This window comes from Triturus cristatus, chromosome 6 (genome assembly GCF_964204655.1).
Source record: "Triturus cristatus chromosome 6, aTriCri1.1, whole genome shotgun sequence".
NCBI classification, from domain to species: Eukaryota; Metazoa; Chordata; class Amphibia; order Caudata; family Salamandridae; genus Triturus; species Triturus cristatus.
Window position 1 is genome coordinate 53,756,932 of NC_140589.1, and position 12,775 is coordinate 53,769,706.

Here is a 12,775-nt window from a genome sequence, read left to right on the forward strand (position 1 = left end):
CCAGCTTTTGGCAGGTTTGCTTGGAGGCCTGGAGGTCTTCAGTGAACCAGCTGGCTTTCTTGCTGGTGTGTCTGTTGGCGGGTTTCTTGATCGGGGCGAGTGTGTTGGCGCAGTCGTCGATCTATTGTCTCAGGTTGCGGGCGGCGGTGTCGGGGTCGGTGGATGGGCTCCGGGCAAGGGTGGTGGTTAGCTGGTCTTCGGTGACTTTGCTCCAGCAGCAGCTGGGGGGGGTCTGTTGGGTGCGGTGGTGCGTGGTGGGTTTCCAGAAGGTGAAGTGGATGCAGCGATGGTCGGTCCAGTGGAGTTCAGTGGTGTGGTTGAAGGAGACGTGGGAGCTTGCGGAGAAGATGGGGTCCAGCGTGTGGCCGGCGGAGTGGGTGGGCGTTGTGACGAGTTGTCTGAGTTCTGTGGTTGGTGAGGTTGTCGATAAGGGTGGTGGATACAGTGCATTCCTGTCCTTTCTGCCTCTGCTGGGGCCGTTTTGGCATATTAGCACCAACATAGGCACCCTTGCACCATGGAAAGAGGAACATAGGAGAAATTATCATATTTCTCCTCGTTATGCTTCACCTTTGGATGTGTATGGATATAACGCTTCCCCAGGTTTACATCAAATAAGCCCCTTTGTACATGAGGACCCTCGGCGTAAATGAAAGTTGGTAAAGCTTTTCAAATCTCTGGATTATTCTTCAAATTCAGTCAAAACATCATAATAAATGAATTTTCTTTTACAGATATACCCAAACGTGCAAGCATCTGGTTTATCGTGGTGTAGGTTTATTTAAGGAGAGTCCCAGGTCTTGCACACATTCAGTAACGTTCTTTAACCAATCTCCCCCTTTGTGGTTTGCTGAAAATGTCTTCCTTCAGATTTCTCTTTCTATGTAGATGAGGTACAACTTGGAGAACAGAGGTACTTTCGATGGATCATAATAAGGTCATGAAGATAGCATATTGTGCACTTTAGCTACAAACACATAATGCTGCTGCATTAACACACTGTGATATTTACTGATCATAAAATAATTCTGGTCTTACATTTAATGCAGCTTCTGCTTCTTCCAGTGCAGGTTTCGCAGCCACGAGTTTAGTCTCTGCTTTTATTTTCTCCTGTGCAATCCCATCAACAATTTTTTGTGCCTTGTCCTTCACCAACTGTACTTCTTCTTTTACAACAGTTGAAGCCTGTGCGGTCACTGCGACCTCTGCTAAAACCTAAGGACAATGAGGACAAAAACACAGAAAAGTATTTAATCAATCCTTGATCAAGTATAATGCAATTGAAAGGTACAATGGTCAAGTAAATACAACTCAAATGCACTTCCACATCTAAAAACTCGGGGGCACATTTACAAGCCCCTTGCGAAACATTTGCACCGCCGTTGCGTCACTTTTTGTGACGCAACGGCGGCGTAAACAATGAGCCACATTGCAGCCCATTAGTAACGTGACGCATCTAAGGAGATGCGTCATGTTGTAAAGCCCTGCGTCACATTATACCTGCGGCAGGTATTATGTATGAAGGGTGGGCGTTCCCATGCAGGAAAGCCTCGTAAAAGTGATGCAGGGAAATCTAGAAGATTTCACTGTGCCACCTCAAGGATGCCACTGCGTTAAAACCTTAAGCCTGCTTAAAGCAGGCATGAGGAGTGATGCAGTGCAATAAGAATAGGCCTCAAAATGCATTGCTGGAGTTGCGTCATACTTGCGACACGACTCCAGCAATGCGTGACTTTTGGGCCAACAGATGCATCAGAATTTTTAACGCATCTGTCAATCCATCCAGGTCAAGGGTATTGCAGGCTGGTGCAGGGAACCCGACACATCTCTACAAATGCATCAGTTTCTTGTAAATCTGCCCCTCAATTCTTTGGTAGGGAACTGCATTGGGTTCGATGTTTGCAATCTTGTTATTAAGTTCAGGCCATTTTTTTATTCTCACACTCAGTCTGAAATACCTAATTTCCTCATCCACTTTAGTTGTTTTATTTTTCTCACCTTTCTCCCTTCTCTCAGGATAAACCATCCCTCGATCAACTTTCATATCTATTTGTCACAGAAATTATCTTCTTAACCCGTGCTGAGAGTCAGTGTATCTGGAAGAAACTGGATAAAGGTATGTTGCACCAAATTATTTGGGGTTTATAATAAAGAATGAGGCATGAGAGATCCAATAAGAGTGGGAAATGAAGAACATGTTTATCAAGTGGTTTCCCTCTCTGTGACTTACAAATCTTACTATCTTCATCAATATATTTGCTAGTGGCTTCATTCGGAGTTGTTTAATTCCAAAATGGAGATCTACAAGCCAGTGGTACTGCTGAGAGTAAAATGTATCTAAAAAAAACCTTTGTTGTTAACAATTTGGATAATATTGTATCCCCAAACACCTACAACAAAATGTATCATTTAGGTTTAGGCATCCTAATCAGCACCATTCTTGGAAATTTGGCATACATATTTTGACACTGCATACACAGGGTGTATGAACAATGAAATTTGCATTACCCTATAGACAAACACAAATGGATACTACTGACTACTTGCACAGGTCTTGCAGAAATATCTTTCTTGACCATTACTTAGGAAGGTGGAAAATGATTACTGCACATGATGCTTTTCACTCCTTTTGTTTTTTGAAAACTCAGGTCAATCCATAAGACTTTCTCATTTAGTCCAGAAATTAAGATATACGCATAATCCATATCTATCCAACAGTTCTCTCATACCTTGGCTACTTCTGGAATTGAACATTTGGCTTCTTTATTCCCTAGCTGGACTTTCAGAATGACTACTTGTAATGAAGGTAAATTAGTCCGGTAGCCGAGATGTAGATTAATGAAGTAGGTTTATTGATACAGTTCATAGGTGGTCTGTGGTAGACAGTAACAGACATTAATCCATTAAGTCCATAAAGGATTGAGCCACACAAGGAGCAGCTTCCCTGCTGCTTAGCCCATACTCTGAACTGACACTCCACAACCAGGCATCCCAACATTCCATTACCTCACCATGCACACCAACATTCCACAGCACATCCTCACTGGCTGAGCAGCAAGGGAAAGGAAGCAGGAACGATGCATTGCACTGTGAACCAGATACCACACATCGTCCCTCTTTACAAATCAGCAACAAAGAGATAAAACCAGAAGTAAGCATAGAACTAGCATAAGTAACATTGATTTGAACATGGTGCCAACAACGTAATGTAAACTAGACAGCACAAAGCTTTTCATGGAAAGGTAATCAATGAATACATAAATGAAATTAAAATGAAACACTATTCTAAGGAAGGACAAAACAATACACAGATAAGTGAATTATGACATGACACACATCTTAGAGAACAAGAAGAGGGACTGAGGAGGCCGTTTTCCACTCACAGGGGAATGGGAGGTCCAGTAGGAACAGAGGCCCCTAGTACAATAATGACAAAGGATGTTCCTATAGTTCCTCAAAAAAAGAGGAGTGATATCAACGCGAAGGCTGAGGTGAATAAAATGCACCATATAGACCTTGTGGAAAATCCATATGTCGGATTTAAATGCCCTCACACACCCTTGCAGGTGTCATGCTTCATCATTTGGGCTGCTCCTCGTCGGGCCGGCGGTGCAATGCCCGACGGGCTCCCTAAAAAGGGGCACTTTAGCAGAGATCTTCAATCCGACTGCCGTATAGATGAAGTGCGGGTGTGGGGCCTAATTAATGTAGATATAAAGTGGTGAGATTAAAACAAGGTGAGGAGAGCCTGGTGAAAGTAAGTTTTATTCTGATGGCCTCCTACCTTAATTTAAAAACGTGTATACATGGCACTTATATGAGTATAATGTCTCCTATTGAAGTGGCATGTAATTTGCAATAGTTGGTCAACATGTTTCTCGCTTAGAGTGGTTATACTCGCGATTCTTCAGGACCTATAAGGAAAAAAGCTATCTACATTCAGCAACCAATTTAGGTTAAGGTTATTTGTCAATCTACGTATTACATCCAGACTCAATACCTGTTGGTGTCAGGAGCTACCTGAAAAGAAGAAGAGGTATGGTCAAACAAATATGTAGGTGCTCTTGATAAAAACAAATGGTCAAGCCTTCATTGTGACACACACTCTATAACTTGAATGGTGCGGTGTCGCATTAAACGTCAAAAATATTAAAAATAATGAAAAGCCGAAGTGGTGGATCCCTCGGTGAGCTAAAGTGACTACTCACCGGTGTGGAACATCTATAAAAAGCAATATACAACCGTGTATGTGTGACTCACCCTAATCAGTCACTATCCTGGTATCAACAGTGCTCGGTGGGCTGTACACGAGTATGACTTCCTCAAATTGATAGGACTGTATACAACGAAATATGCATCAATCATACACTTGGATATGGTTGTCTTGAAACACAAAGAGTAAGCAACAGCAAAGCGGTCTTTAGACTAGAAAGACTGGTATGGTAACAACATTCATTAAAATGCGTTAAAAATGTGTAAGCTGTCGATACCACATAGTATATATTTATCCTTAACTTATCCTGTAAGCGCCTGTTGTTTGTTGCATCGCAAAAGAATGTATAATGGATCAGGATTGGGGGGATAATAGCAGTGTAAGGTATTACATGGGATGAGTGTGTTAAGGTAAAAGAATAAAGGAATAAAAGAATACCTCCCTATAATCTACCAAGTTGTTGTCACCTCTAATTTGTAACAAATAAGGTTAATATCACGGTTGTGTCAATAAAGACCCACGTTAGAGTGTGGTCCTCTAGCGATGACAAAAGGATTTAGATTATGGTGGGCTGAGTCCTAGGCAATGTTCCATGAGAAACGTCCTTGTTAATATCAATAATCATGGCCTTGCGCACACGTCAGGGCAAGCACTTGTTCTCTCGTCCTCATTAGCCAAAGGAGTAAGTCTGGGGGAGGCGGAAATACAATATACAAGTCTCAATGTAAGTGGTAAATGGTTTAAGCCTAGCACGTTCGTCCGGGTGGGCAAGTTATACCATCCACTAGCCATCCGGGACGGTAAAACTGACTAGTGCGGGAATGCTTAAAACAAATATCAATATTAATTGCTGCTGTTTACTTGCTAAAGGTGTTATCCTCGCGTGTTACAGGGCTAGGTACTCATCGCACACGTCAGGGCAAGCACTTGTTGTCTCATCGTCATTAGCCAGGAAAGTAAATCTGGGGGAGGCGGGAATCCAGTATGCAAATCTCAGTGTGAGTGGTAAATAGTTGAAGCCTAGCGTGTTTGTCAGGGTCGGTACGTTATATCATCTGCTAGCCGTCCATGACGGAAAAACTGACTTGTGCGGGAATATATAAAACAAATATCAATATTGGTTAAGGCTATTTTCTTGATAAAGGTGTTAACCTCTCGTATAACAGAGCTGGGTACTCATCGTAACGGACAAATATCGCAAAGCGATCTAGACTTGTTGAAAGTCGTTGTGGAGAGAGAGGTAGGACTTATGCGTGAGGGCTTGTCATGTGACGGGTAGATTGGTCATGTGATACTTGGCGAGGCCAGATAGAGATTGTTTTCGGCCGCCATGTTGGAATGGGGTAAAAGATCACTGTTGACAGGTCAATACGTAGGAGGAGGGTATCAGCCCTCACGCATAAGTCCTACCTCTCTCTCCACCACGCCACCTTCCGGACTCGGTGGAGAGGGTAGGTCTGAATACGGTACTCGAGGAGAAGACGTGTAAGTACCTAAACGACTTTCAACAAGTCTAGATCGCTTTGCGATATTTGTCCGTTACGATGAGTACCCAGCTCTGTTATACGAAAGGTTAACACCTTTATCAAGAAAATAGCCTTAACCAATATTGATATTTGTTTTATATATTCCCGCACGAGTCAGTTTTTCCATCACGGACGGCTAGCAGATGATATAACGTACCGACCCTGACAAACACGCTAGGCTTCAACTATTTACCACTCACACTGAGATTTGCATACTGGATTCCCGCCTCCCCCAGATTTACTTTCCTGGCTAATGACGATGAGACAACAAGTGCTTGCCCTGACGTGTGCGATGAGTACCTAGCCCTGTAACACGCGAGGATAACACCTTTAGCAAGTAAACAGCAGCAATTAATATTGATATTTGTTTTAAGCATTCCCGCACTAGTCAGTTTTACCGTCCCAGATGGCTAGTGGATGGTATAACTTGCCCACCCGGACGAACGCGCTAGGCTTAAACCATTTACCACTTACATTGAGACTTGTATATTGTATTTCCGCCTCCCCCAGACTTACTCCTTTGGCTAATTAGGACGAGAGAACAAGTGCTTGCCCTGACGTGTGCGCAAGGCCATGATTATTGATATTAACAAGGACGTTTCTCATGGAACATTGCCTAGGACTCAGCCCACCATAATCTAAATCCTTTTGTCATCGCTAGAGGACCACACTCTAACGTGGGTCTTTATTGACACAACCGTGATATTAACCTTATTTGTTACAAATTAGAGGTGACAACAACTTGGTAGATTATAGGGAGGTATTCTTTTATTCCTTTATTCTTTTACCTTAACACACTCATCCCATGTAATACCTTACACTGCTATTATCCCCCCAATCCTGATCCATTATACATTATTTTGTGATGCAACAAACAACAGGCGCTTACAGGATAAGTTAAGGATAAATATATACTATGTGGTATCGACAGCTTCCACATTTTTAACGCATTTTAATGAATGTTGTTACCATACCAGTCTTTCTAGTCTAAAGACCGCTTTGCTGTTGCTTACTCTTTGTGTTTCAAGACAACCATATCCAAGTGTATGATTGATGCATATTTCGTTGTATACAGTCCTATCAATTTGAGGAAGTCATACTCGTGTACAGCCCACCGAGCACTGTTGATACCAGGATAGTGACTGATTAGGGTGAGTCACACATACACGGTTGTATATTGCTTTTTATAGATGTTCCACACCGGTGAGTAGTCACTTTAGCTCACCGAGGGATCCACCACTTCGGCTTTTCAATATTTTTAATATTTTTGACGTTTAATGCGACACCGCACCGTTTAAGTTATAGAGTGTGTGTCACAATGAAGGCTTGACAATTTGTTTTTATCAAGAACACCTACATATTTGTTTGACCATACCTCTTCTTCTTTTCAGGTAGGTCCTGACACCAACAGGTATTGAGTCTGGACGTAATACGTAGATTGACAAATAACCTTAACCTAAATTGGTTGCTGAATGTAGATAGTTTTTTTCCTTATAGGTCCTAAAGAATCGCGAGTATAACCACTCTAAGCGAGAAACATGTTGACCAACTATTGCAAAATACATGCCACTTCAATAGGAGACATTATACTCATATAAGTGCCATGTATACACGTTTTTAAATTAAGGTAGGAGGCCATCAGAATAAAACTTACTTTCACCAGGCACTCCTCACCTTGTTTTAATCTCACCACTTTATATCTACATTAATTAGGCACCACACCCGCACTTCATCTATACGGCAGTCGGATTGAAGATCTCCGCTAAAGTGCCCCTTTTTAGGGAGCCCGTCAGGCATTGCACCGCCGGCCTGACGAGGAGCAGCCCAAATGATGAAGCATGACACCTGCAAGGGTGTGTGAGGGCATTTAAATCCGACATATGGATTTTCCACAAGGTCTACATGGTGCATTTTATTCACCTCAGCCTTCGCTTTGATATCACTCCTCTTTTTTTGAGGAACTATAGGAACATCTTTTATGACACACATCTTCCCCTTTTTCGGAGCAAAACATAACAAGAATGCAGGATACAAACCTTGGTTTCAATAAAAGATACAATTTTTTTACATATTAAAGACTGAAGGAGAACAAAATATTGCAAGGAAAACACTTAAATGAGGAAGAAAAAGTGAGAATAAGGCATAATTCTCACCATATGCGCAGCAAATACAAACACAAGCAGAAATACGAACACAGGACAAAACATCCAGAGTGCACCAGTACACCCCAGTTGGTAAGACAAGCATGTAGATGATAAATAGCGAATATCAAAATGAAAAGTAGAGAGCAACCAGGAAAGACAAAAGGTACTCCCAACAAAGAAACCAAGCAGGAAACTCCTAAACTATACAGCAAATGGAAGGGTGAAAATGCACCTCATTGGAGTACAAACAACAACAGTAAACCAAACAGGAAACTCATAAACACACACATAAAGAAGGGTGAAAAATACACCTGCTAGAAGTACCTGTAATAATGAAATTTGAGGAGAAAACCTCAAATGCCAGACAATCCACGCACAATAAATTATGCGCAAAGGTAGAATAGAACCTGACAGAAATACATTTAAAACATCACAAAAAAAGATCCCAAGCACAGGAACTTTCTAAACCAAATACTATACAGTAATATATAAAGAAAATGTAGGTGATGAATCCACACACATTAAATTACAAAGGTGTGGAAGGTCACATAGCTAGAAAGCTATATTAACTCATGCCTCAACTAGAGGAAATTTCTTAAACTTGTAATTAAAATACTGTAAAATAAGTAATTATGCAGAGAAAACACAGGTGACGAGTCCATGCAGAAAGATTCGCACAGGTGGAAAGTCACATAGTCAGAGGCTATTATAAAGCATACCTCAATCAGAAAAGTTCATTTAACTAAACTTTACAACACAGTACTGTAGTGTAGTGTAAAATATCATGTGAGAAAAATGTAAGTGACGTGGAAAGTCACATAGCCAAAAGCTATTATAAATTATACCTCCTATAGTGAAAAATTCCCATACGGAACTTGTAAGTGAAGTAAGATAGCACTAACTAATTACGAAGTGCATCTTCACAAAAAAAAGTAGGAGAAGCAGCAAGCACAGTAGTTCACAAATAACACATTCCAAACATGTGTAAAATTGAATACATTTTCAAGATAAGAAGAATGTAGTAAAATGAACTGATAACAACATGTAAAAAATATGTTACAAAATCATGGTAACATTGGAGAAAAACATTGGAAACATAAAGGAAACAATTTTAAAGTACTGGTATATCTCGCCGGTGAGCGATTCCTCACCCGAAGTTCGTCTCAAATCCAGGTACCTTAAGGTGTTTTGTAGAGACCAAAAGTTCGGAATCAGGATAGAGAAGACAATACTGGCTCCAAATTGAAAGTATGACTCCGACGTGATGCATGTACAAACAGCAGTGAATGAACAAAACACAGTACCTTCATCCAAGGTCGTACTTGCTTTTAAGGCAGGACTTTCAGTCTCCCTCACGAATGATGTAGAAATGGATAATAACATAACAAAGATGCAGACCCAGGAGGAAAACTGCAGAGCCTGATGTGTGAAGAACGTGCTGCAAGACGATGGTAAATTTAACTTTATTGTCCCGCGACGGAGAAAAGAAAACGTGATTGACAAAGCATGTATTACGCTAAGAGCTGCACATAAGCTCATGGAAGATGCCAAACGTAAGATGGTGGCACGTACTGGTGACGCCACGCCGGATGGCTCCCAGCATCACCGTGCACAAAGACGACTTCAACAGCAAAGAGCCTTGAGGGAAAAAACGTCACAGAGGATCTACTGGTTGGAGAGCTGGAGCCAGGTAAGAAAGCACGCAGACAGTGAGCGCGAGCAGTGCATCGCTCGTGCCAATTTTAAAATGAAAGGCAGCGGTTCAGCTGCCATAATGCAAAGACAACAGATGAACTGCTCCAAATACTCACATTTGGGGGCCGATTCCGATCCTGGGAAAATGCTGTACGAATCGTTGTACGGAGCGTTTTCTCCGTACGACTCGTACCCGGTAAACTTTTCTTACAACTTAGGAAGTACGATTTGTACAGAAAGCAATTCTGATCCAGAACAGCTTGTATGCGACGTCCGGAAGTATTTAAGCAGCGGTTTCCGGCCCAGCAATTACGATTCGTCCCTAAGGCACTCCGTATGGCTCTTTTCTTACGGGAGCCAGACACAGCCGGAAAAGCAGAGTCCTACGCGAACCGCTATGCAACGGAGCCCCGGTACGCCACGTACACGCCATGAACCCCATCGTATGTGTCATCCCGGTCCTCTTAGCCTACGACCTGGTGCACCGGACCCGACGCACACGCCGCAGAAGGTGAGAACAACACCCAGGGGCCAGGGTGGGGGTGAGGCGCAGGAAACATACCCCATACCCAAAGCCAAACCTATAATATGGAGCCCATACATTAACACCAGGGTCTGGTCACTTGGGGGGCATGTCCAGCAACCCCTGCGTACCGCAACAACGGAAGTGGACGTGTACGGTGTGTTGCACACGTACCTCTATGGCACCATTAGAATAGTGAGCACACGTACCCCTACAGCACCATTAAAACAGTGATACGGACCGTACACACGCAATGAATGCGTGGGTACGGTGCGTTGCACATGTACCCCTACGGCACCAGTAGAACAGTGATACGGACCGTACTCACGCAATGAATGCGTGGGTACGGTGCGTTGCACACACACTCCTACAGCACCAGTTGAACAGTGATACGGACTGTACACACGCAATGAATGCATGGGTACGGTGCGTTGCACAGGTACTCCTACGACACCAGTAGAATAGTGATACGGACCGTACATACGCAAAGAATGCGTGGGTACGGTGCGTTGCACACGTACCCCTAAGGCACCAGTAGAACAGTGATATGGACCGTACACACGCAATGAATGCGTGGGTATGGTGCGTTGCACATGTACTCCTACGGCACCAGTAGAACAGTGATACGGGCCGTACACAAGCAATGAATGCGTGGGTACGGTGCGTTGCACACGTACCCCTACGGCACCAGTAGAACAGTGATACGGACCGTACACACGCAATGAATGTGTGGGTACGGTGCGTTGCACACGTACTCCTACGGCACCAGTAGAACAGTAATACGGACCGTACACACGCAATGAATGCGTGGGTATGGTGCGTTGCACACGTACCCCTATGGCACCAGTAGAACAGTGATACGGACTGTACACACGCAATGAATGCGTGGGAACGGTGCATTGCACACGTACCCCTACGGCACCAGTAGAACAGTGATACGGACCGTACACACGCAATGAATGCGTGGGTACGGTGCGTTGCACACGTACCCCGTTACGGCACGAGTACATTTGGGCTACGAGGCGTACACACGCCAGGAATGTGGGCTTACGGACTGGCCCTGCATGTTACCTTCATATTGGTGTGTGTGTAGGTCCAGGCCAGCAGTGTACTGCTCCAAGGGGGTGGGTGGAGAAGATTCCCAGCAGTGGACAGAGATATGGGGGTGTGTGCATATGACTACTAGCAGTGGCCTGCAATATGAGGGGTGGGTGCATATGACTACCAGCAGTGGCCTGCAATATGAGGGGTGGGTGCAGAGGACTCCCAGCAGTGGCCTGCAATATGAGGGATGGGTGCATATGACTACCAGCAGTGGCCTGCAATATGAGGGGTGGATGCAGAGGACTCCCAGAAGTGGCCTGCAATATGAGGGGTGGATGCATATGACTCCCAGCAGTGGCCTGCAATATGAGGGGTGGGTGCAGAGGACTCCCAGCAGTAGACAGAGATATGGGGGTGGGTGCATATGACTACCAGCAATGGCCTGCAATATGAGGGGCGGGTGCAGAGGACTACCAGCAGTGGCCTGCAATATGAGGGGTGGGTGCAGAGGACTCCCAGCAGTGGACAGAGATATGGGGGTGGGTAAAGAGGACTACCAGCAGTGGACAGAGATTTGGGGGGGTGTACATCATTATCAGATGACCACACCTACATGGTGGTATGGACGCATACCTAACTTTGGAGTATGATGATAGTGCTACAACAACACATCACTGACAGCAGTGTCCCTCTCCCAGGAGGATGGATGTCTTTCACACACTGCATGGCATACCACATGTGGGTGTGAGGACATAGAACACATGCATACCCACCCATGGCGGATGCAGCACAATACACACCCTGGTATCATGCCACAAGACTGTATAGTCATGTAACTGCCTACAAAACTAAGATAGCCAAAGGGAACACACACTGTCACGCACATCCCAGGAGTGATAGGAATGTCCAGGTGCTGGTCCAGCCACCAAGATGTTGTCTCTCATGAAAGGAATAGGGTTCAATGCCACTAGATACAATGCCCACAATTGTGAGTCAGGTGCCCAAATACCCTGCATAACAAGTACCATTTGTGTGGTAGGCAGTGATTACACACATGCATAGTGCTGAAAAGGGGGAATTTGTCCCTGAAGACATTCCTACATACTCAAAACACAAGTACAGTGACTAGCAAGGATGGCACAGACGATTCAGCAGGAGACATCGGTGAGCAGGCATGGTCATTGTTGAAGGGATCCGTCACCAACAAAGGAAATGTTAACACAGGTCAGCACAACAATAGTGCAACTGTTTGCAGGGAAGATGTCAGGTGCCACAGAGGAAGGAACACTCCTTGGGACAATGTCTCAAACAAAATGAACACACACTACCAATGATTCTTTGCAGACACATTGTGATGGCACACAGATACCATGGTCCACCTCATGACCATCATACAAAAACATTTCTCAGAACCCTAACACATTACCAGAACACCAACTCCAGGAGCCTCATCACCAACATCAAGTACCTGAAATACAATAGTGTTGAAAGTAAAACAAAAGGCTTTATTCAGCACCAAAAAAAAAAAGAGACTATGTACAAAGGCCAATGGCCAGTCCAATTTTCAAGTCCAAGGGGGGACGTAGGGGACCGCGTCTCCCCCTAGCTTGCCTGCACAAAGGAACCTCAA

At 44.0% G+C, this 12,775-nt stretch overlaps 1 protein-coding gene across 1 annotated transcript in view; it reads right to left on the reverse strand.

Moving 5' to 3' along the window:
• The window catches only part of DNAH8 (dynein axonemal heavy chain 8), a 13,985,216-nt gene that overhangs the window by 3,354,331 nt on the left and 10,618,110 nt on the right, over positions 1 to 12,775 (reverse strand). The window contains exon 68 of the mRNA XM_085610239.1: positions 1,039 to 1,215. Coding sequence (XP_085466365.1) covers positions 1,039 to 1,215 — 177 coding nt within the window. The remainder of the gene's footprint in view (positions 1 to 1,038; positions 1,216 to 12,775) is intronic.